This window comes from Theropithecus gelada, chromosome 20 (genome assembly GCF_003255815.1).
Source record: "Theropithecus gelada isolate Dixy chromosome 20, Tgel_1.0, whole genome shotgun sequence".
In the NCBI taxonomy this organism is placed as follows: Eukaryota; Metazoa; Chordata; class Mammalia; order Primates; family Cercopithecidae; genus Theropithecus; species Theropithecus gelada.
In genome coordinates this window covers 24,618,052-24,642,757 of record NC_037688.1, presented here as the reverse complement: position 1 = coordinate 24,642,757, position 24,706 = coordinate 24,618,052, and the positions used below count along the sequence as shown (strand labels likewise).

Here is a 24,706-nt window from a genome sequence, read left to right as displayed (position 1 = left end):
TTGTGTTCTAAATATACTTCTTTAAGATTATGACCTAGAACTATATATTCCTGACTGACTCTGTTTTGGCTGTCAGGTATTGGTTCGTTTACAATTATTGATGGAAATCAGGTCAGCGGAGAAGATGCTGGAAACAAGTATGTTCTATTCTTTTCAAATATATACATGTTAAGGAAGGCAAGGCCTGAATCTTAGCTTCACCTCTTCAGTCAGGGTGACTCAACTTTCAGTGGAAATCATCCTTATGTTTGGGATTATGGTGAGGAGGAAGTGAGATAATATATGTAAAGTGCTAGTATAGCATCTGGCAAATAGGGCATTAATAAATGGTACCCATCATTACTGTCTTTATTGTTATTAATATAAAGGAGTAGTCATTATTCCTTTATTCATGGAATATGGGCACTTCCTAAGCTCTTGCATTGATTCATAGGTGTTAGCATATGATTAACAATAATACCTGTTGTTTGTGATGTCTTCTAGGCTTAGTCTAGGTGTGTCTCTCTTTACACTGTGTCTACAAAAATGCTGTTTTAAAGATGGCCTGTGTATTCTTTAAAGATTATATTTAGACTTTCAGAGCATGCCTAAATTTGGATTTAAAGCTCACCTTTTCAGGGACTTGAAGTCTGGTATCTCTCATTGTATTTGTCAATAACAACAACAGTGAGTAAATATAAGGAAAACCAGCAATTAGTTCATATTTAGTTTTGATGCCTTTTCTTTGGATGGTAGTGCCAGTTTCTGCTAGGCACAGCACAGCTTTTTTATTGATATATACAAAGAAGTCTTGTTATCTTTGCTTACTTGGTTGGTTAGAGTAGAATATGATAAAAATAAGGTTTCTCCTTATGGAGCCAGTGAGCTTATACCAAAAAGTGGCATCCTGACTCTGATCAGCAGCCTCATATCTGGGCCTTGAGACACATCAAGGGTATGTGTGGGAGGAAATTCACATTCTGTGGTACACACTTTGGGAAAGAAACATTAATTTATTAGCCTATCTTTCTTTATAAGTTTCATCTGATTTTCTTCCTCCAGGAAGGCTATTATAATCTGTAATCACAATATAGTTTGTTTTATACTATGAATGAAATATACATGCTATTACAATAACAACTTTTCCTTTATAGTCAGTAAACTTTACTTTTTTTTCCTTTGTTTTGTTCACTTTAGTTTCTTCCTTCAAAGAAGCAGTATCGGCAAGGTAAACAATTTGTTAGAGAATATAGTTGCATGTGAGCATCTAACGATGCCACGATGTTTTGATTGCTTGAAAAGCTTTGACTTTAAAAATGTGTATTATTTCTCTGAAAAAAAAGTTAACTAATTTTTCTCATCTTGTAAATCTTCATATGTTTGGTAGTTTAAAAACTTAGAGGTACTGTCTGTGTTTATACGTTGTATCCTGTATTAAAGCTAAATCTTGAGTAATGTTTTTTTTTTTTTTTTTGAGACGGAGTCTCGCTCTGTCGCCCAGGCTGGAGTGCAGTGGCCGGATCTCAGCTCACTGCAAGCTCCGCCTCCCGGGTTCACGCCATTCTCCGGCCTCAGCCTCCCGAGTAGCTGGGACTACAGGCGCCCGCCACCTCGCCCGGCTAGTTTTTTGTATTTCTTAATAGAGACGGGGTTTCACCCTGTTAGCCAGGATGGTCTCGATCTCCTGACCTCGTGATCCGCCCGTCTCGGCCTCCCAAAGTGCTGGGATTACAGGCTTGAGCCACCGCGCCCGGCCTTGAGTAATGTTAATATTCAGAGGATGGATTCTGGTTAACAAATTTTTTTTTTTTTTTTTTTTTGAGACGGAGTCTTGCTCTGTCAGTCACCCAGGCTGGAGTGCAGTGGCGCAATCTCGGCTCACTGCAAGCTCTGCCTCCCGGATTCATGCCATTCTCCTGCCTTAGTCTCCTGAGTAGCTGGGACTACAGGCGCCCACCAACACGTCTGGCTAATTTTTTGTATTTTTAGCAGAGATGGGGTTTCACCGTGTTAGCCAGGATTTTCTCAATCTCCTGACCTCGTGATCCGCCTGCTTCAGCCTCCCAAAGTGCTGGGATTACAAGCGTGAGCCACCATGCCTGGCCTAAAAAAATCTTACCAAACCATATTAGTCAACTTAGTGAAATGACCGTTAGCTTAGTGATTAACCACTCTTGTACAGGATTATAGATGTGGGGGTTAGAGTGAGTCTGAACTTGATCCAGGATATCCCTGCCTGCTACCCAGAGTTTTTTGGTCATTTGCCTAATCAAAAAAGTAGAGTACAGATAATGTCATTTGAGAACTCTGGATGATGATGGTTTTGCTTTGTTTTAAGTAATATTCTGTTGAGTCTTAAACACTAGGGGAAGCAGAATTGGCTGGGAGCAGTGGCTCACGCCTGTAATCTCAGCACTTTGGGAGGTCAAGGCAGGAGGATTGCTTGAGGCCAGGAGTTCAAGACCAGCCTGTGCAACATGTCAAGACCCTGTCTCTACAAAATATCAAAAAAAAAAAAAAAAAAAAATTAGCTGGTCATGGTAGCACATGCCTGTAGTCCCACCTACTTGGGAGGCTGAGGCAGGAGGGTTGCTTATGCCTAGGAGTTCGAGGCTGCAGTGAGCTATGATCAGGCCACTATGCTTCAAACTGGACAACAGAACAAAAGCCTGTCTCTAAAAAGAAAAAAGAAGGGAAACAGAGTTGTCATACTTATGCATGAAATTTGGATAGTTTTACAGTATATTTGCCTGTTCCATAAATTGGGGGATTATATTGTGACCAAGTTTTTTCTAATTCAAGTTAAATGCTTTGTTTTTAAAAAGAACCGAGCTGAAGCTGCCATGGAATTCTTACAAGAATTAAATAGCGATGTCTCTGGAAGTTTTGTGGAAGAGGTATATATGTACACACATTGTTATGTCTGTGCTGAAATACAATTTTTTAAATAATTAAAAGCCCTAGAAATTTAGAATTTTGAATCTTTTCTTTTTTTTTTTGAGACGGAGTCTCACTCTGTCGCCCAGGCTGGAGTGCAGTGGCCTGATCTCAGCTCACTGCAAGCTCCGCCTCCCGGGTTTACGCCATTCTCTTACCTCAGCCTCCCGAGTAGCTGGGACTACAGGCGCCAGCCAACTCGCCCGGCTAGTTTTTTTGCATTTTTTAGTAGAGACAGGGTTTCACTGTGTTAGCCAGGATGGTCTCGATATCCTGACCTTGTGATCCGCCCGTCTCGGCCGCCCAAAGTGCTGGGATTACAGGCTTGAGCCACCGCGCCTGGCTGAATCTTTTTTTTTTTGTTTTGTTTTGAGACGGAATCTCGCTCTGTCGCCCAGGCTGGAGTGCAGTGGCGCGATCTCGATTTACTGCAAGCTCCGCCTCCTGGGTTCATGCCATTCTTCTGCCTCAGCCTCCCAAGTAGCTGGGACTATAGGCGCCAGCCACCACGCCTGGCTAATTTTTTGTATTTTTAGTAGATATGAGTTTCACCGGGTTAGCCAGGATGGTCCCCATCTCCTGACCTCATGATCCGCCCTTCTCGGCCTCCCAAAGTGCTGGGATTACAGGCGTGAGGCACCGCGCTCGGCCAGAATTTTGAATCTTTGTGTCTTTTATGATTAGTTGAATTGGGTTTGTTGCCTCATTTGTTGTAAAATAGCTTAACTGTCTCTGCCATGTTTAATATGATTGTAAATTTTTTTTTTCTTTGCTGCCCTATTTAGAGTCCAGAAAACCTTCTAGACAACGATCCTTCATTTTTCTGTAGGTTTACTGTTGTGGTTGCAACTCAGCTTCCTGAAAGGTAAATTTTTTTTGTTAATATGTTTTTATTTTAATCTTATTAGATTTGCATTGTTTTATTTTCTTTTTTTTTTTTTTTTTTTTTTTGAGACGGAGTCTCGCTCTGTCACCCAGGCTGGAGTGCAGTGGCCGGATCTCAGCTCACTGCAAGCTCCGCCTCCCAGGTTCACACCATTCTCCTGCCTCAGCCTCCCGAGTAGCTGGGACTACAGGCGCCCGCCACCTCGCCTGGCTAGTTTTTTTTTGTATTTTTTTAGTAGAGACGGGGTTTCACCGTGTCAGCCAGGATGGTCTCCATCTCCTGCCCTTGTGATCCGCCCGTCTCGGCCTCCCAAAGTGCTGGGATTACAGGCTTGAGCCACCGCGCCCGGCCTGCATTGTTTTATTTTCTTTGCACAGTCTATGATGATACGGTTTTTAAAATTCTTAAATTCTACAGAAACTTTAAATGTGAAACTTTTTTATTTTTTTTTGAGATAGAGTCTCACTCTGTCGTCCAGGCTGGAGTACAGTGGCATGATCTTGGCTCACTGCAAGCTCTGCCTCCCGAGTTCACACCATTCTCCTGCCTCAGCCTCCTGAGTAGCTGGGACTACAGGCGCCTGCCACCACTCCTGTCTACTTTTTTGTATTTTTATTAGAGACAGGGTTTCATTGTGTTAGCCAGGATGTTCTTGATCTCCTGACCTCATGATCTGCCCTCCTCGGCCTCCTAAAGTGCTGGGATTATAGGCGTGAGCCACTGTGCCCAGCCATAAATTTGAAACTCTTGACCAGGCATGGTGGCTCACACCTGTAATCCCAACACTTTGGGAGGCTGAGGAGGGTGGATTGCTTGAGCTCAGGAATTTGAGACTAGCCTGGGCAACATGGCAAAACCCCATCTCAACAAAAAATACAAAAATTAGCTGGGAGTGGTGGTGCATGTCTGTGGTCCCAGCTACTCTGGAGGCTGAGATGGGAGGATTGCTGGAGCCCGGGGAGTCGAGGCTGCAGTAAGCCATGATCATGCCACTCTACTCAGCCTAGGTGACAAAGTGAGACCTGGTCTCAAAAAAAGTAAATTTAATTGGGAGGCCAAGGCGGGCAGATCATGAGGTCAAGAGATCGAGACCATCCTGGCCAACATAGTGAAACCCCATCTCTACTAAAAATACAAAAATTAGCTGGGCGTGGTGGCGCACGCCTGTAGTCCCAGCTACTTGGGAAGCTGAGGCAGGAGAATCACTTGAATCAGGGAGGCGGAGCTTGCAGTGAGCCAAGATCATGCCACTGCACTCCAGTCCTGGTGACAGAGTGAGACTCTGTCTCAAAAATAAATAAATAAATAAATAAAATAAATTAAAAAAAATTCTTAGAAATCTTCCAACATTGAGAAGATGGGAAGATAAAAATACTGAAACTTTTATTTTTATTATTATTCTTTAGACAGAGTCTTGCTCGGTTGCTCAGGCTGGAGTGCAGTGGCACAATCTTAGCTCAATCTTAGCACAATTCTTGTGCCTCAGTCTCCCAAATAGCTGGGATTATAGGCAAGTGCTACCATGCCCAGCTAATTTTTGTATTTTTAGTAGAGACGAGGTTTCACCATGTTGGCCAGGCTGATCTCAAACTCCTGGCCTCAAGTGATCTGCCCGCCTCAGCCTCCCAAAGTCCTGGGATTACAGGCGTGGAGCCACCAAGCCCAGTCTTAGATGTGAAACTTTTGGAATATATTTAGAGCAGTTAAACTGAACTTTTTTTTGTTTTTTTTTTTCTTTTTGTTGTTGTTTTAGTGATTAAAAACTAGTTAGAATTGATTATTGAAGGCTGGGTGCAGTGACTCATGCCTGTAATTCCAGCAGTTTGGGAGGCTGAGACAGGTTCGGATCACTTGAGCGCAGGAGTTTAAGACCAGCCTGGGCAACATGGCAAAACCTTGTGTCTACAAAAAATACAAAATTTAGCCAGATGGTGTGCATGCTGTGGTCCCAGCTACTCAGAAGGCTGGGATGGGATAATCACTTGAGCTCGGGAGGTCAAGGCTGCAGTGAGCCATGATCATGCCACTGCACTCCAGCCTGGGCAACAGAGTGAGACCCTATCTTAAAAAAAAAAAAAAGAGAGAGAGAATTGGTTATTGGAATTGTTGGGGGTGTATTTGTGGGTTTTATATTTTTTCTCTCTCATGGAAATGTTTAGAATTATCTTTCTTTAACGTTTCTCCTTAATATGACAGACTAAGGTTTCACATCCCTCTTGTCCAAAAGATGTACTTTCTTTCATTGAGACTGCAACCTATGGAAATGCTTGCTTTTCAGTGTATTCTTGACCTGCTTATGTAAACGCAGTTATGTACCTTTGCATTTATTATTTAGTAAGAAAGTTGCTTTATTTTAAGACATTTTCATGTTTTGCATGTTTCCATGTTTGGCATATTTCCATTTGCTTATGTTCATATTTTGCTTTTTTTTTTTTTTTTTTTTTTTAAACAGCACTTTACTACGCTTAGCAGATGTCCTCTGGAATTCCCAGATTCCTCTTTTGATCTGTAGGACATATGGACTAGTTGGTTATATGAGGATCATTATAAAAGAACATCCAGGTAAAATTGTTGAGCATATGGGCTTACTATTGGTTGCTTTAGCTATAATTTTAGAAACTTGACAATTTAGACAGTCAGTTTTAAATTACGAAGTAAATTTGTAGCAGCACATCTCTAGTTGCAGATTCAAAGTGGCAATCAGATTCAATAGGCTGCAATCTACTCTTTATGTAGCATTATAGAAGGATACAAAGCAGGACATATAACAGGTACAGCTTCTTCATCTTATTAGGAGATCCAGCAACTATGCAAGTACCCAGCTTCTTTTGCCCCCAACCCACATCAGGCATGTATGGTTGTGGAGAGCTAAGGAATGTGGGTCACTCTGACCCATGAAGTTACACCACCTTTCCCCTCTCCCGTCTTTTTTTTTTTTTTTTTTTTTTTTTTTAAGACAGAATTTTGCTCTTGTTGCCCAGACTGGAGTACAATGGCACAATCTTGGCTTACTGCAACCTCCACCTCCCGGGTTCAACTGATTCTCCTGCCTCAGCCTCCCAACTGGGATTACAGGCGCCTGCCACCATGCCCAGCTAATTTTTTGCATTTTTAGTAGAGACAGGGTTTCACCATGTTGGCCAGGCTGATCGCGAACTCCTGACCTCAGGTGATCCACCCGCCTTGGCCTCCCAAAGTACTGTTATTACAGGTGTGAGCCACTGCACCATGCCCCTCCAATCTTTTATTTCATCCTCATGCAGGCTTTAGGTTCTCTCAATTCAGGTGCAATTTCACACGACAAAGACATTTACATAACTACTGTTCCCAAGGAAACTGTTGTAGGAGACCAAAGTCGTTTATAGGCAGACCTCCATCAGCTGAGGGTTGATATAAGCCCTTTACTTATAAAACTTTAATCATCATAAAATTTTCATCCAGTATTCATACAATGCTCTTTATTTACTCAAGAAAGCATTTTTACTATGAGCCAAGCACTCTGCTAATGTGATGATAGCCATTGGTATTGGTAGTGTCACTGAGGAGTAATATCTGTGTGGGCAGTTAGGGAGTGCTTGTCAGGATAAGCTCTGGCTGCTGGTGGTAAGCCATTTAAGAGTTGAAAGTGGTGTCAACTGATGGGAGGGGACAAAAGAGTGGAAAGTGGGAGAGTGACCGGGTAAACATTTTATTTTAAATGGGTCACTCTGAAGTTGAGTAGAAAGTAAATGGATTTAAAGGGGCAAAGATTGGAGGCAGGGATTGCTGTTAGAAATTTCCAGTGGCCTAAGTAAGAGACAGTGTGTTCTTTTTTCCAGTTTAGGGAAGAGAAGAAGAGGGGGTGGATAATAATGAAGGTTTGGCATTGCTAGTTGTATGCCTGCCTTTATAAGAATTATTTCATTTACTCTTTCCAAAACCTTTATAAGGTACAGATTGAGCATCATTAATCCAAAAATCCAAAATCAGAAATGCTCCAAAATGCAAAACTTTTTGAGCACTGATATGATATTCAAAGAAAACACTCATTGGAACATTTCTTCAGATTTTTGGGTTAGAGAGCTCATCTAATATGTATTTGCAAATATACCAAAATCTCAGCAAAATCCAAAACACTTATGGTCCCAAGCATTTTGGATAAGAGAGATATACAGCCTATAGAACTTTAATATCTGCTTTTTATAGATGATGCTGAGGCAATGAGAGATTAAATTTTTTGCCTAAGGTCACATAGTTAGCAAGTGACAAAACTGGGCCTACCTCTAAGCACTCACTGAAATTATACACTCTCCTGTACTCTCTCATGTGGACAGCAGTGTACAGAGTGAGATTAGGAAGTGGGGAGTTACTGATATTGGGGCCAAGGAAGCAAGAAGTGAAGGATGACCATCAGGTTTCTGGGGAAGAGTCTAGGTAGATGGTGATGCTGTCTATTAAAGACCACAAGAGGAGGGAGGATAGGTTGTTAGTTGCTATCTGTACATAGGTTTTGTCAATTTTGAGCTTTTCCAGTTAGAACAAATTCTGTTCTAAAGGAATCTTGTTTTACTTTTACTAAAACTTTATAGTTGACTTAAGATTTGTGCATTTTACTATGTGTAAATCGTACCTTAATAAAACAGTGAAAAAACCTGTGGGCCCTGTACCCATTTAAAAATTAAAGATTTCGTAAGTTTCTATAATTCAGTGTATTGTCATCAGTATTGCCAAAGAATTAAGTTTATCTTTTGAGCTGGGCACGGTGGCTCACACCTGTAATCCAAGAACTTTGGAAGGCCGAGACAGGAGGAGCCCTTGAATCCAGGAGTTTGAGACTAGCCTGGGTGACATAGTGAGACCCCATCTCTACAAAAAAATTAAAAAATTAGTTGGGCACAGTGACATGAGACTGTAGTCCCACCTTCTCAGGAGGCTGAGGCGGGAGGATCCCTTCAGCCCAGGAGTTTCAGCAGTGAGCTATGGTTGTGCCACTGCACTTTAGCCTGGGTAATACAGCAAGATCCTATCTCTCTCTTTTTTTTTTAAGTATTAAATTTATCCTTTTGAATTCTTTGTTTCACAGTAATAGAATCTCATCCAGATAATGCATTAGAGGATCTACGACTAGATAAGCCATTTCCTGAACTGAGAGAACATTTTCAGTCCTATGATTTGGATCATATGGAAAAAAAGGTTGGTAGTGTGTGTGACCTTACATTTACAGATAGACCTAAAACATTTTTTTTTTAACCTAAGGTTTTTGAATTACAACAAAGTGGGAAAATCCTATAAACCTCCATATTCCTGTCATCCAGATTACCCAATAACAATATTTTACCTTGTTTTCAACATATTAATTTTTCTCCAAAATTAAAAAACTTTTTTATTGAAGAAAAGTATGTATACTGAACATCTGTGTAATCACTACCCAGGTCAAGAAATTAGACATTAACCTATTCCAGGTGGGGAGATGGGGATGGTTAATGGGTACCAAAAAAATAATTGGAAAGAATGAATAAGACTTACTCCTTGAAAGCACAACAAGGTGACTATAGTTAATAATGACAACTTAGTTATAGGTTTTAAAATAATTAAGAGTTTAATTGGATTATTTGTAACATAAAGGATAAACGCTTGAGGGGATAAATGCTATACAGATACCCCTCTCCATGATGTGCTTCACATTGCATACCTGTATCAAAACATGTACCCCATAAATATATATACCTAAGTACCCACAAAAATTGAAAATAAAAAATTTTCAAACAGAAAACAGAAACAAAAAAATTCCAAGAAGTCCTCTTTATGGCCTTTTTCTAAACAAATAGAAATAATGACATAAAAATATAATTTAAAGAGTATATGTATTTTTGCCTACTTCCATATTAATTAACATGCAGTTGTTTATTTGGTTCATCAGAAAACAGAAAAGATCCTCCTTTCTTTAGGATTGGTGTCTGAAATTGAGATTTGAGCTGTGTTTTTGGGTGGCAGTCTCTGAGACTGTTTTGCTGGTATAAGGGGGACAATCATAGTATATACGTGACATACTAGGTATCTACCTCTAGAAGAATTTGTAAAGCAGTTTTTATTAACTCAGTTCATTTTCCTCTATTCATTACTCTGCATATATTAGGAGATCATAAATATTGTTGAATTTGTTGAAAACGAGATGTACAGTGAAGAATTAATAATACCAATATTTTCTTTTATTTGTCTCTCATTTTTAGGACCACAGCCATACTCCATGGATTGTGATCATAGCTAAATATTTAGCACAGTGGTATAGTGAAGTATGTCCTTTTAAAAAAAAATTTCATATGCAACTGTATTTTCAGTTTCTTATAAAGGATTTCCTTGATGGGGAATGGGAGATTAATTTTTTTCCTTATGGGCTTGTATGGTAGGGCAAATGGATGCTTTTAAATTTAAATCCAGCAGTTCATCTTTTGATCCTGATAATTTTAATTAACAAAATGAAATTTGATGAATGTCGTTATGAAACTGGCAGGGGGAATGAATGTAGATAAATGGTCACAGTGTCTGTTTTCTATCAAGTGAGCCTCTGATTTCACAGAGAAATATATTTGTTGATGAAATCTTAGGTAGAGAATGGGGGACACTGTAGACTTTCAATTTCTGTATTTTGAGTTTTTAATAACTAGATTTTTAAAATTTTTAACCAATTTAGACAAATGGACGAATACCTAAAACATATAAAGAAAAAGAAGACTTCAGAGATTTGATTAGACAAGGTAATATTATGGGATATGATTAAATACTATATAAAGCTTGAAAAGCAAATTGCTAGAGGCAAGTGCTTATTGGATTTCTGTTGACACCTTTGTCAGATGATATCATCATGAGCTTTTATTTCTTTTTTTTTTTTTTTTTTTTTTGAGACGGAGTCTTGCTCTGTCACCCAGGCTGGAGTGCAGTGGCCGGATCTCAGCTCACTGCAAGCTCCGCCTCCCGGGTTCACGCCATTCTCCTGCCTCAGCCTCCCGAGTAGCTGGGACTACAGGCGCCTGCCACCTCGCCCGGCTAAGTTTTTGTATTTTTAGTAGAGACGGGGTTTCACTGTGTTAGCCAGGATGGTCTCGATCTCCTGACCTCGTGATCCGCCCGTCTCGGCCTCCCAAAGTGCTGGGATTACAGGCTGGAGCCACCGCGCCCGGCCCATGAGCTTTTATTTCACTTTCCCTCTGGAGAAGTTAAGAAGCCACGCCTTGTATAGTTTTAAGGACTAATGATAAGCCATATTTCTTCTTAAGATTCAATATGCTGCAGAATCTGACAAGGTTATTTTTATAATGGGGGAACAGAAGAGTGAAAAGAAAAGGGCTGTTGTTTGCTAACAATTTCCCATTAAAATAGGAATTCTAAAGAATGAAAATGGGGCTCCAGAAGATGAAGAGAATTTTGAAGAAGCCATTAAAAATGTGAACACAGCACTAAATACAACTCAGGTAATGAAAGAGTTGCTGAGGGATTCACATGAACAAGGTGTTTTCTAGAGTCCTTCACTATTAAATGGTTGATTACAATGATTTAAGTTCATATTTTCTAAATGTATAGTTAGAAATAAATAGAGGGCCGGGCATGGTGGTTCATCCTAGCACTTTGGGAGGCTGAGGCGGGCGGACCACCTGAGATCAGGAGTTTGAGACGAGCCTGGCCAACATAGCGAAACCGCGTCTCTACTAAAAATACAAAAATTAGCCGGGCATGGTGGAACATACCTGTAACCCCAGCTACTCGGGAGGCTGAGGCAGGAGAATCACTTGAACCCAGGAGGCAGACGTTACAGTGAGCCAAGATTACACCACTGCACTCCAGCCTGGGCAACAGAGTAAGACTCCGCCTCAGGTGCCTTTGGTTTTGTTATGGCTTAGTTGTTGAAGTATGACCATTGAAGTTTTTGGGGAGCTTTGGAATAATACCTGGTAGTTTAAGTTAGAATTTTCTTGCAACTTAAAACAGCAAATATGCTGCCTTTCAAGTTAGGAAGGCACGTAAGATATTATTACCAACTTTTTGGAGACAACAAGGCAGCATTGCTTAGTGATTAAAAGTGTGTGCTGGCTGGGGCCAGGCGCGGTGGCTCACACCTGTAATCCCAACACGTTTGGGAGGCCGAGGAGGGCAGATCACATGAGGTCAGGAGTCCAAGACCAGCCTGGCCAACATGGGAGGCTGAGGCGGGCGGACCACCTGAGATCAGGGGTTTGAGACGAGCCTGGCCAACATAGCGAAACTGCGTCTCTACTAAAAATACAAAAAATTAGCTGGGCATGGTGGTGGGCACCTGTAATCCCAGCTACTTGGGAGACAGAGGTTGCAGTGAGCTGAGATCTTGCCAGTGTACTCCAGTCTGGGCAACAAGAGTGAGACTCTGTCTCAAAAAAAAAAAAAAAGTGGTTGCCGGCCAGGTGTGGTGGCTCACACCTGTAATCCCGACACTTTGGGAGGCCAGGGCAGAAAAATTGCTTGAGCCCAGTTCAAGACCAGCCTGAACAACATAGGGAGATACGGTCTATACAAAAAATTTAAAAATTAGATGGGTGTGGTGGCATGCACCTATAGTCTCAGCTACTCTGAACCCTAAGATGGTGGGAGGATCGCTTGAGCCCTGGAGGTTGAGGCTGCAGTGAGCCATGATTGTGCCACTGCATTGCAGCCTAGGCAATGATATGAGACCCTGTGTCCATAAAAGTATGTGCTTTGTGAATCACTTTTTTGGGGTGATGAAAATTTTCTGTTTTAATTGGGGTTATGGTTAAAAATATGTATATATAGTTATCAAAATGCATTGAATTGGACATTTAAAATCTCTGTATTTCACTGAATATAAAACCACAGTTGAAAAGAAAAGGTTCAATAGTTGGGGGACAGTAAGTTAAATAAACAGATAAAAATGCACCAGGTGCTATGAACAAAATTACAGCAGAACAAAGGGGCAGAGAGCATGTTGGGGACAAGGGAATCTGGGGTTGAGAGACAATTTTAGATAGGGAGCCAGGGAGACTTTTCAAGAGACGTTTAAGCAGAAGCCTGAGTGAAGTGACATGCAGAGGTCTGGGGGAAGAGCTTTTCAGTTGGAGGAAGCACATGTGCAAAGAAGTGGGAGGAAGCTTGACTTTTGTTCAAGCATCAGTAAGCAAGTCAGTGTGATTGGAGTGAAGTGAAAAAGGGGGGAAGGTGGTAGGAAGGATTTGAGTTTGGAGAGGCAGAAAGGACCAGATCATAAAGGTCTTGCAGGCTATTTAAGCATTTCAATCAGGGAAGTGGAGTGAGCTGCTTTATATTCTAAAAGACCATTCTGGCTTTGGTGAGGAGAACAGAATTGAGGGGACTGGGAATGGAAGCAGAGAGACCAGTTAGGAGGTACCACTGAGACATTTCATTTTTCCATGCAACAGTAGAATTAAAGCCTATGATTTGTATACTTTTTTTTTTTTTTTTGAGACAGGGTCTCACATTGTTGCCCAGGGTAGAGTGCAGTGATGCAATGACTGCTCACTGCAGCCTTGACCTCCTGGGTTCAAGTGATCCTCCCACCTCAGCCTCCCAAGTAGCTGGGACCACAAGCATGTGCCACCATGCCTAGCTAATTTACTTTTACATTTTGTATAGGCTCTCCCTGTTTTGTTTAGGTTGATCTCGAACTCCTGGGCTCATGTGACCCTCCCACCTTGGCCTCCTAAATGCTGGGATTATAGGTGCAAGCCATCGTGCTTGGCTTTATACTCTTGATTAATGTATGAAGATCTTGCTAGCAATAAAATTACTTTATAGTTTTAGTTTTTTTCAGAGTGGTTGTCTCAGTGGTCACTAATTAGGGTGCAAGGGTTTCCAATTTTTGACAAGATGGAAAATCATGGAATACTACAAGTCTATAATCTGTTTTGTCTTCAGATTTAACTATATAAAATCATTTACTGGGGCCCCTTCTTTACCCCATTTATGGTATAAGAGAATAGGTATTAAATGCTAGCAACAGTGGGCAGGAGAGGTCTTTCTTCCATTCTTTCTTTCCCCATCAAATCTTCATATGGTACTGATTCTAAATAAAATTATAAACAAATCAGAAGTTTGTATTTGATTACAATTTGAGAATTCAAAGAATATGTCTGAAGAAATAGCACTGAAAATAAAGATGGGCAAATTCTTAATACTGTGTAAGTAAATGTTTCATGTTCCTTTGTTAGATCCCAAGCAGTATTGAAGATATATTTAATGATGATCGCTGCATAAATATCACCAAACAGGTAACAACAACAAAAGTAAAAACATTGCTGTCTAAACCTTTGGGTCAAAGTAAAACGCCGCTTAATGTTAATTTTTTCTTATTCTTTTAGACTCCATCATTTTGGATTTTAGCTCGTGCCTTAAAGGAATTTGTGGCCAAAGAGGGTCAAGGAAATTTACCTGTTCGAGGCACAATCCCTGATATGATTGCAGATTCAGGCAAATATATAAAACTGCAAAACGTGTATGTCACTGTTTTCAAACTATGTAGTATACAAAGTCTGATTATATTAGAGATAAACATTTTATCATCCTATCAGAAATCAAATGAAAGTTTATTATAACCTCATTGCTTATAAATAAACTAGGCCAGCTGCAGTGGCTCATGCCTGTAATCCCAACACTTTGGGAGGCCAAGGTGGGAGAATTGCTTGAGTCCAGGAGTTTGAGACCATCCTGGGCAACAGTGAGACTTCCGTCTCTACAAATTGAAAAATTAGGTGGGCATGGTAGCATGTGCCTTTAATCTCAACTACTCGGGAGGCTGAGGCAGAAGGATCTCTTGAGCTCAGGAGTTTGAGACTGCAGTGAGCCATGATCATGCCACTTCACTTCAGCCTGGGTGACAGAGCAAGACCCTGTTTCAAATAAATAAATAAGTAAAAATAAGCTAAAGAACTTAGGCCAGGCTGGGTGCAGTGGCTCATGCCTGTAATCCCAGCACTTTGGGAGGCTGAGGTGGGCGGATCACAAGGTCAGGAGATTAAGACTATCCTGTCTAACATGGGAAAACCCGTCTCTACTAAAAATCCAAAAAAATTAGCTGGGAGTGGTGGCGGGCGCCTGTAGTCCCAGCTACTTGGGAGGCTGAGGCAGGAGAATAGCGTGAACCTGAGAGGTGGAGCTTGCAGTGAGCCGAGATCATGTCACTGCACTCCAACCTGGGTAACAAAGTGAGACTCTGTCTCAAAAAAAAAAAAAGAAACTTAGGCCGGGCGGATCAGGAGATCAAGACCATCCTGGCCAACATGGTGAAGCCCTGTCTCTACTAAAAAAAAAATACAAAAAATTAACCAGGCGTGGTGGTGCGTGCCTATAGTCCTAGCTATTCGGGAGGCTGAGGCAGGGGAATCGCTTGAACCCAGGAGGTGGAGGTTGCAGTGAGCTGAGATCGCACCACTGCACTCCAGCCTGGCGACAGCAAAATTCCACCTCAAAAAAAACAAACAAACAACTTAGGGATGATTCTTTTTAGGCTCAAAGCAAAATTGAATGGGAAATACAGAATTACCACATATCCCTAGGAGGCAGAGTTTTTTTTTTTCCCTACCTCATGATAAACTTAATATTTGGTCACTTAACTCTGTGCTATGAACTATGTGTATTAAGTAATTTAATATACACACAAGGTTCACAACAACCTTATGAGAGAGAGAGATACTGTTATTGTCCCCATTTTACACTTGAAGAAACTAAGGTATTGAAAAGGTTACTTATACAAGATCAGATAGCTGGTAAATGGCAGAACCAAGATTTGAACCCCAGAAAACCCAGCACCAGAGCCTGTATTCTTAGCCATGGCCCTATACTGCCTTCTATTTGTAACTTAAAACCATGACGTGTTTGATGAATTTTTTATCTTAATGTTTCATAATTTATAGTCTATAACTAGACACCTTGCTATCCAGGTATCACTAGCCTGAACCCAGATAGACTATCATAGGGATGGATCTCAATGAATATTACCCTCATATAGTTAGGGCATGGTGCAAAGAATCCAGGTCTGCTGGCTTGGTTTCTTTGGGGGCCAAGTAATGTCACATAGAGATGATCTCTGTTCCCCAGACAGATTGCACTCTTTATCATGTCACCATTGAAAGAATCTTGGTTTGTTGTCCTAGCCTAAGAGTTCAACTACTTAAAACTTGGGGAAGGTCAATTGAGGGTAGAAAGAAGTATGACCTTACGTGGGAGGTAGTCAGCCTGAACACTAATGATTTTTAGAGGGTGAAAGGTAAATAGACCTAAAGAAGTTTTATGGCCGGGTGCAGGGGCTCACACCTGTATTCCCAGCACTTTGGGAGGCCAAAGCAGGTGGTGAAATGTGCCACAGGGGATGTTCACAGGTATTTTAAATGATTGAAATTTTACGTTTTCCATGGTCCCAGTAGTATAGATAATTATTGGATAAGGGTTTTTTTTCCCTCTCATAATAAATGGGGAGTATTTTAAAACAATCAGAGGTACAGCATGTTTATCTGTGGCAATGCTAAAAAAGTATGAAGGTCAGTTAATTGAAAATTGTCATGAATACAGTATTTTCAGTTTTTAAATCACTTGAACCCAGGAGTTCGAGACCAGCCTGGGCAACATGGTGAAACTCCGTCTGTACAAAAAGACAAAAATTAGTCGGGTGTGGTAGCATGCACCTGAATTTCCAGCTACCTGGGAGACTGAGGTGGGAGGATCATATGAGTGTGGGAAGTTGAGGCTACATTGAGCCAGGATTGCACCACTGCACTCCGGCCTGGGCGGCAGAGCGAGGTCCTGTCTCAAAAAACAAAAACAAAAGTTTTACACTGGAGATGAACAGTCTTAATGTATTTAACTTTCCTTGGACTTGACTTCCAGGAGATAAGTCATGTTCTTCAGTAACGTATTTTTTAGGTCCTCTGTCACAGAGCCTAAATCATAGATCCCTCTAGGAGGGCAGTTTTTAAGTTGGGTGCTGTTAGAGGGACCCTGGGTTTTAGTGGGCACTGAGAGTCTGTCACTAACACTGGAAAGATTCCCAGCTACTCATAGGTGCTGTTGATAGCATTTCCCTGGCATTTTCACATTTCATACATTGTCAGGCCTGTGTTTTTTCATGAAAAGGAAATAAATTTTTTGTTCATGGTAACAATTTAAATTTTGCTAATTTAAAAATTTGTTAATAATTGCTTTTTGTTCTTTTTCAGTTACCGTGAAAAAGCAAAGAAGGATGCTGCCGCTGTGGGTAATCATGTTGCCAAATTGCTGCAGTCCATTGGCCAGGTAAGCTGCTGGGCACACTGTGCCCATACAGGCCTGAGCACATAACTCCAGCCAGAAAGGGTTTAGAGACAGAGGGTGTGGCACTAGCTCTGTTTATTTAGGGGGAGCTCTCGTTTGCCTGCCTAATGGGAGAGCTTGTGATAAGGAAACAAGATATTTTTAAAGTGCTCTCCCAGCTCTTGGAGAAAGCCTCCCCATCTCACAGTGATTGGCTTTGTGCCGCACCCTTTGTTAATCTTGTCTTTTAAACTGGAACAGAATCTGTATTTATCTCTTTACAGGCACCAGAGTCCATTTCAGAGAAAGAATTAAAATTACTCTGTAAGTCCCCTTGAATTAATTTCCTTATTTTGCTTGATGGAAATGTGCCACAGGGAATGTTCCCAGGTATTTTGAATGGTTGAAATTTTAAGTGTTCCATGGCCTCAGTGATATAGATAATTATTGGGTAAGGTTTTTTTTTTTTTCCTCCCATAATAAATGGAGAGTGTTTTAAGACTGAATCAGAGGTAGAGCATGTTTATCTGTGGCAATGCTAAAAAGGCATGATGGTCAGTTAATTGAAAATTGCCATTAATACAGTATTTTCAGTTTTTAAATATTAAGTAATTTAGGAAATTTTTTTGTCTGAAGACTTTGGGTGTGAAATCTTGAGTCACGTGTACATTGACAATATTGGTTTAAATACTCATTTTGATCTGTGTTAAATGACTGTAATGGAGTTAAGAATTTTGCCATCTAGTTTCAGAGTGGTTAGGTTCGTAGGAGTCTCTCAGTAACTCCTCAGTAGGCCAAAAGCATTTTCTTTTATTTAAGAGTCAGTTTCAAAATACTCAATCTGTTGTGCATGCCATCTGAAGATTTCTCCCTGTAGCTACTGCTCCTACGTCCTGTGGAAGTTTATATTTTGCAAGCTCCCCATCCTTAAAATAGATTTATCCAAGCTTTCCATTTTATGACTTCTCCACAATGTCTGTTTAGGCTCAGTTTTAATGTTTTCTGCCACAACTAATCTTGCACCTTGTTTGTTCTATTAGACTAATCTTGAATTAGCATTTGCTGTATTAGATTATATACTACTAGATCGAAAGTTTGATGCTAGGTACTTGAACATTTATTATTCTCTTCTACTTTGGGGCATTTTTGGAAATTTCAATAATACAAAGCTTAAAAAAAGTCATTACATATATCAAGAGTACAATTCATAAACCTCTCTCTTTTAGGACTACTTATCCATAATAATGATGAAAACTATTATTGGTAAAGCCATATCAGGCATTGTGCTAGAGATGCACTTTATACAAGGTGTCACATTTAATCTATAGAACAATTCTCAAAGGTAAACAGTATCATCCCCATTTTACGCTTGAAAACTGAGGTTCAGAGAGGCCATCACCTTACTCGCTTCTGAACTGGTTGTAGTGCCAGGGATGTGAATTTAAGGTGATTTGTGTTCTAGTGCTTTCTCTGCTATTAGAGCCAAGGACAAAACATTTCTTCACATTCTCATGTCTGAGAAAGGTATACACATAATTCTCTGTTCTTAAAGTCACCTGTGATTCATAATATTCACCTGTCACAGTCATTACTTCCAGAATATCTTTCTTCTGTTCAGGCAGCAATTCTGCATTTCTTCGAGTGGTAAGATGTCGATCCTTAGCAGAAGAATATGGTTTGGATACAATTAACAAGGATGAAATTAGTAAGTATAATAGCCTTCTGATTCTGGGTTAATTTTAATTAAACGATATAAATATTTTGCGTAAAATAGTGTTGAGTATATGGTGATAATATAAAAGAGAATGTAAATATTCATATTCTAATTTTATTCTAAGCTTATCTAAGTAATTATAATTTATGTATATATTATATGAAACTTAATGTATGTATAAAGTCATATTTAGGTCACAGAGTCCATTGTATAATATGTATGAGTTAAAGTCAGTATGTTACTACTTTAGTAGAGATTGTGTGACTCCAACTAATAGTCCTGAAACTCAAGTATATAGTAAATTCAGCCCTTTATTATTTATTATATTGCAAATTAATCAAATTAAACTGAAATTTTTTTCCTTTCAGTTTCTAGCATGGACAATCCAGATAATGAAATAGTGTTGTACTTAATGTTACGGGCTGTTGATAGATTTAATAAACAACATGGTAGATATCCAGGTAAGAATAGCAATTGAATTACCAGATATAATAAATCTTCAATAAAACATTTAAATTGAAAGTGTTCTCAGGGTATTTATAATAGTGTTGCTTGAATTTCACATTGTAAACAGATTACACCCCAAACGTTCCCCAGTGAGGAAATACCTTTTGGTTTTTTTTTTTTTTTTTTTTGAGACGGAGTCTCGCTCTGTCACCCAGGCTGGAGTGCAGTGGCCGGATCTCAGCTCACTGCAAGCTCCGCCTCCCGGGTTCACGCCATTCTCCTGCCTCAGCCTCCCGAGTAGCTGGGACTATAGGCGCCCGCCACCTCGCCCGGCTAGTTTTTTGTATTTTTTAGTAGAGACGGGGTTTCACCGTGTTAGCCAGGATGGTCTCGATCTCCTGACCTTGTGATCCGCCCGTCTCGGCCTCCCAAAGTGCTGGGATTACAGGCGTGAGCCACCGCGCCTGGCCACCTTTTGTTTTTTAAGTTTATTTGCAAAATAGTGTTCGATTCTAAACTATTATAGGGGAATGTTGGTTGAATATATATATAGAAGAAAACTTTTTTCTGTCATTCTCCATAGTTTGCTACTAAGACTCGCACTGAGTTTAATTTAGTGGAATAGGAAAGCCACGAGAAATATGCTGGCCAGGCATAGTATGGTGGCTCACACCTGTAATGCCAGCACTTTGGGAGACTGATTCAGGCGGATTGCTTGAGCCCAGGAGTTGGAGACCAGCATGGGCAACATGGTGGAACCCCATCTCTACTGAAGATACAAAAAATTAGCCAGACATGGTGGTGTGCACTTGTAGACTCAGCTACTCGGGAGGGTGAGGTGGGAGGATCACCTGAGCCTGGGAAGTTGGGGCTACAGTGAGTTGTGATTGTGCCACTGCACTCCAGCCTGGGTGACTGTGGTGAGACTCTGTCTCAAAAAAAAAAAAAGTATGCTAGTAATTTCTGAACTCAAGAACTCTGAAGATGTAGGAATTTGTTTGTTTAGTATCTACTTTTTCTCTTCAGTGAATGTAGTCATTGGAGAATTGGCATAATCTCAAAGATCTGAGGTTGCTCAGAATATTTCTCTTCGGGATGATAATTTTAATTGTGCAGGATTATTGCATAGCAACACATTCTAGGAGTATCATAAAACCTGCTGCTCCATCTGATGCAGTGTGTCTCCAGAGTTTATAGTCTTTTTTTTTTTTTTTATCCTCTGAGACGGAGTCTCTCTCTGTTGCCCAGCCTGGAGTGCAGTGATGGGATCTCAGCTCACTGCAACCTCCACCTCCTGGGTTTAAACAATTTTTCTGCCTCAGCCTCCTGAGTGCTGGGATTATAGGCGCCCACCACCTCGCCTGGCTAATTTTTGTATTTTTAGTAGAGACAGGGTTTCACCATGTTAGCCAGGCTGGTCTTGAACTCCTGACCTCAAGTGATCCTCCTGCCTTGGCCTCCCAAAGTGCAGGGATTACAGGCATGAGCCACTGTGCCTGGCCCAGAGTTTATAGCCCTCATGAGCAAGCTAACTAGAAGAAACAAAAAAGAATAAACACCAAATATGTATTGCTTTATTTGTATTATTTGATTAGAATTTATTTCAGTTATCTATTGCATAACAAACCACTTCAAAACTTAGTGGTTTAACGGCCGGGCGCGGTGGCTCAAGCCTGTAATCCCAGCACTTTGGGAGGCCGAGGCGGGTGGATCACGAGGTCAGGAGATCGAGACCATCCTGGCTAACATGGTGAAACCCCGTCTCTACTAAAAATACAAAAAACTAGCCGGGCGTGGTGGCGGGCGCCTGTAGTCCCAGCTACTCGGAGGCTGAGGCAGGAGAATGGCGTGAACCTGGGAGGCGGAGCTTGCAGTGAGCCGAGATCGCGCCACTGCACTCCAGCCTGGGTGACACAGCGCGAGACTCCGTCTCAAAAAAAAAAAAAAAAAAAACTTAGTGGTTTAAAACAATAAATAGTGTCGTGATTTTGTGGATTGCCTGGTTTCAGGCAGTTCTCCTTGAGGAGGCATGCAGTTGCTTGATGCCTGGGGGTGGAGTCATTCTGAAGGCTTAACTGACTGAGTTAGACATGCAAGAAGACATTTTTACTCATGTAACTAGCCCCTTAGTCAGAACAGTGGGAATAGCTGGGGGCTGGTCAGGTATCACTCTTCAGGTGGCTAGCTTGGACTTCCTTTTAGCATCTCAGTTGGCTTCTGCAGTTACCATTCAAAAAAACCCAAGTGGAAGTTACAGGGCTTTTTATGACCTAGGTTGGAAGTCATACAGCATCACTTATGCGCTAAGTAACTTAATCTTTCTGTGCCTTAGTTTTCTCTTCTATGAATGGAGATAACGATATCTACTTCATAGGACTGTTTTGAGCATTCAATTAATATATATATAAGGTCCTTCAAACAGTGTCTAGCATCTGTTAATGCTCAATAAATGTGACCTATTATTGGCGAGACATGGTGGCTCATGCCTGTAATCCCAGCACTTTGGGAGGCCAAGGTGGGTGGATCACTTGAGGCCAGGAGTTTGAGACCAGTGTAGCAAACACTGAAACTAAAAATAGAAAAAATTAGCTGTGTGGTGGCGCACTCCTGTAGTCCCAGCTTCTTGGGAGGCTGAGGCATGAGAATCATTTGAACCCGGGAGGCAGAGGTTGCAGTGAGCCGAGACTGCACCACTGCACTTTAGCCTAGGTGACAGCAAGATTCTCTCTCAAAAGAAAAAAAAAAGTTACTTATTATTAATAGCTTTATGTCCTCAGTGTCATTTATCATTTAGTCTTTTAGAATTGGAGAATAACTTTTATAAAGGGTATAAGTAGGACATTACTTTCTCATTCATTAAGTTCTTCTATCAAATAATTATTAAGCACTGTGTGCCAGATGCTCTTCTAGACAGTGAGTATGATGCAATTAACAAAGATTTAATTAAATTCAAATTTTTACTAGGTTTTAGTTGGTCTCTGATTATAGGTTTGTGATATTTGCAAATATTGGTCTCATACTTTGTTATTTTTGTTCTTCAGTTTCATACATATTTTGACTAGAATATCTGAAACTAGATTAAATAAAGGAATTGGCCATTAATTTTCGATCACATTTATTTTAATGAAAACTAACTTTTATTTTTAGGGGTATCTAACTATCAAGTTGAAGAAGATATAGGAAAGTTGAAGTCTTGTCTCACTGGCTTCCTTCAGGAATATGGTTTATCTGTAATGGTGAAAGATGATTATGTCCATGAATTGTGAGTATTTTTTAGGGTATCTAGGAGATGATTCCACACCTGTCGTAAGGCTAATCAAAATTCATGTCTCTGTGATCTCCTCTAGTTGCCGATATGGAGCTGCTGAGCCACATACCATTGCTGCGTTCTTGGGGGGTGAGTTCCATATATGAGAAGACTCACCTGTTGTTACGTAGTACAGTTACTATTTTAATACGAAGTTGTGTCGTCTAGCTATTTTAATTAGGGAGGTCAGTGAAGCAGGATGTTATATTTCTTTTTTTTTTTTTTTTTTTGAGACACAGTCTCACTGTTTTGCCCAGGTTGGAGTGTATTGATGCCATCATAGCTCGCTGCAACCTCAACTCCTGGGCTCAAGTGATCTCTCGCCTCTGCCTCCTGAATAGCTGGGACTACAGGCATGTGCCAGCGAGCCTGACTAATTTTTCAATTTTTTGTAGAGACAGGGCTCCACTATGTTGCCCAGGTTAGGATACTTATTCAGTTGCCTCTATACTGGTCTCCCTGCCTTCCATCTCTCCCACTGCCATCCAACTTAAACTCCTTAAAGAGTCATTAATCCCTCTAAAGCATAGCTCTGATTGTGTCCTTTTACTAACCGCCTGCCCCACCAATACACATACACTCTACGACAGTCCTTCAAGCAAGTCCAGGGACCTTGGCTTGATGTTAAAAATCCCTGTGTTTTAGTTCCACTCAGCCTTTCTAGCCTTGATTTTATCATATTACTTGCTTTCCTCCCAGGCATGCCCTTTGATTTCCTGCTCCTAGATCTTTGCTCCTCTGGACCTATTTGCCTTAAAAATATGTTTTTCTGCATGTCCAAAACCTACATGTTCCACAAGACCCAACTCAAAAATGACATGTCTTTCATAGAAGCTCCCTTACTTCCCTCCCTCACTCTACTTCCCCCTTGTCTTAGTCACTTTGGGCTGCTGTAACAGAATATCATAGACTTATAAACAACAAAAATGTGTCACAGAGTTCTGGAGGCCAGAAGTCTGGGATCAGGGTGCCAGCATGGTCAGGTCTGGTGAGTGCCCATTTCCTGTTCATAGACAGCTCTCTCTTCTGTGTTCTCACATGGTGAAAAAAAAAATGGCAAGAGAAGTCTCTGGGGTCTCTTATTAGGGCACTAATCCTATTCATGAAGGTTTACGCTCTTGACCTAATCACCTACCAAAAGCCCTATCCTCATACAATTACACTGGGGGGTTAGGATTTCAACATGAATTTGAGGGGGAAACGAACCATTCAGTCTGTAACACCCCTCAAAAAAATATGAGCTATTTGCTTGTGGCATTTTCCTTCTAGATGTTGAATGTTTTAAAGGCAGATTTAGGTTTGATTAATATTTGAAGTGTTCAAAATGTGAATGAATCATATAGACCTAAGAAAATGATTTTCTGAGCAAATCCAAAATAAAGCTTGATTCGGAATAATTTATTTTAAACTAAAACCAAGTAGTCTCTTGTGCCAAAATAGCAAAGTTAACTGCCAATTCACAGAAAAGGGCAAATTATTATTTATTCAGATTCAGTCCAGAATCTAAGAAGAGGTATAGCCGGATAGATGGACTGGATGACTTGCCAATAGCAGAAAAAAGTATAAATTGAAGGTTTTTTGTGTTTTTGTTTTTGTTTTTTACTTCTATGCATTCTGTAATCATTTTGCACAGTGCCATTATATCCCTTCACTTCCTTCAGGTTTTATTCAAATGCTGTCTTCTCTGTGATGCCATCCCTGACTCCCCTATTTAAAAGACGAACCCCTTCTCTTGTATTTATATCCCCCTTATTTGCTTTTTCTCCTTAGCACCTATGGTCAGTTGACATACTACACATTCTATTTATTTGTAAATTATCTCTCTCTGTCTTTTTTCCTTACTGTAACCCTACTGCCTAGAACAGTATTTGGTGCACAGTAGTCTCAAATTCTATGCAGTTGGCCGAGTGCAGTGGCTAATGCCTGTAAGGCCTCCGCTTTGGGAGGCTGAGGTGGGCGCATCACTTGAGGTCAGGAGTTCGAAACCATCCTGGCCAACATGGTGAAACCCCATCTCTACTAAAAATGCAAAAATAATTAGCCAGGTGTGGTGGCAGGTGCCTGTAATCCCAGCTACTCAGGAGGCTGAAGCAAGAGAATCATTTGAACCTGGGAGGAGGAGGTTGCAGTGAGCCAAGATCACGCCACTGCACTCCAGCCTGGGCGACAGAGT

At 40.7% G+C, this 24,706-nt stretch overlaps 1 protein-coding gene across 4 annotated transcripts in view; it reads left to right on the top strand.

Moving 5' to 3' along the window:
* The window catches only part of NAE1 (NEDD8 activating enzyme E1 subunit 1), a 29,764-nt gene that overhangs the window by 4,308 nt on the left and 750 nt on the right, over window positions 1-24,706 (top strand). For 3 of the 4 annotated variants that reach the window (XM_025370457.1, XM_025370460.1, XM_025370459.1), the window contains 17 exons: window positions 77-137; window positions 1,177-1,207; window positions 2,805-2,876; window positions 3,702-3,781; window positions 6,255-6,364; window positions 8,865-8,974; window positions 10,012-10,074; window positions 10,473-10,536; window positions 11,159-11,250; window positions 13,993-14,052; window positions 14,143-14,276; window positions 16,993-17,068; window positions 17,350-17,389; window positions 18,684-18,770; window positions 19,148-19,240; window positions 22,374-22,488; window positions 22,574-22,623. In XM_025370457.1, coding sequence (XP_025226242.1) covers window positions 77-137; window positions 1,177-1,207; window positions 2,805-2,876; window positions 3,702-3,781; window positions 6,255-6,364; window positions 8,865-8,974; window positions 10,012-10,074; window positions 10,473-10,536; window positions 11,159-11,250; window positions 13,993-14,052; window positions 14,143-14,276; window positions 16,993-17,068; window positions 17,350-17,389; window positions 18,684-18,770; window positions 19,148-19,240; window positions 22,374-22,488; window positions 22,574-22,623 — 1,338 coding nt within the window. Of the gene's footprint in view, window positions 1-73; window positions 138-1,176; window positions 1,208-2,804; window positions 2,877-3,701; window positions 3,782-6,254; window positions 6,365-8,864; window positions 8,975-10,011; window positions 10,075-10,472; window positions 10,537-11,158; window positions 11,251-13,992; window positions 14,053-14,142; window positions 14,277-16,992; window positions 17,069-17,349; window positions 17,390-18,683; window positions 18,771-19,147; window positions 19,241-22,373; window positions 22,489-22,573; window positions 22,624-24,706 lie in introns of all 4 variants that reach the window. The other variant, XM_025370458.1, reaches the window with a different exon arrangement.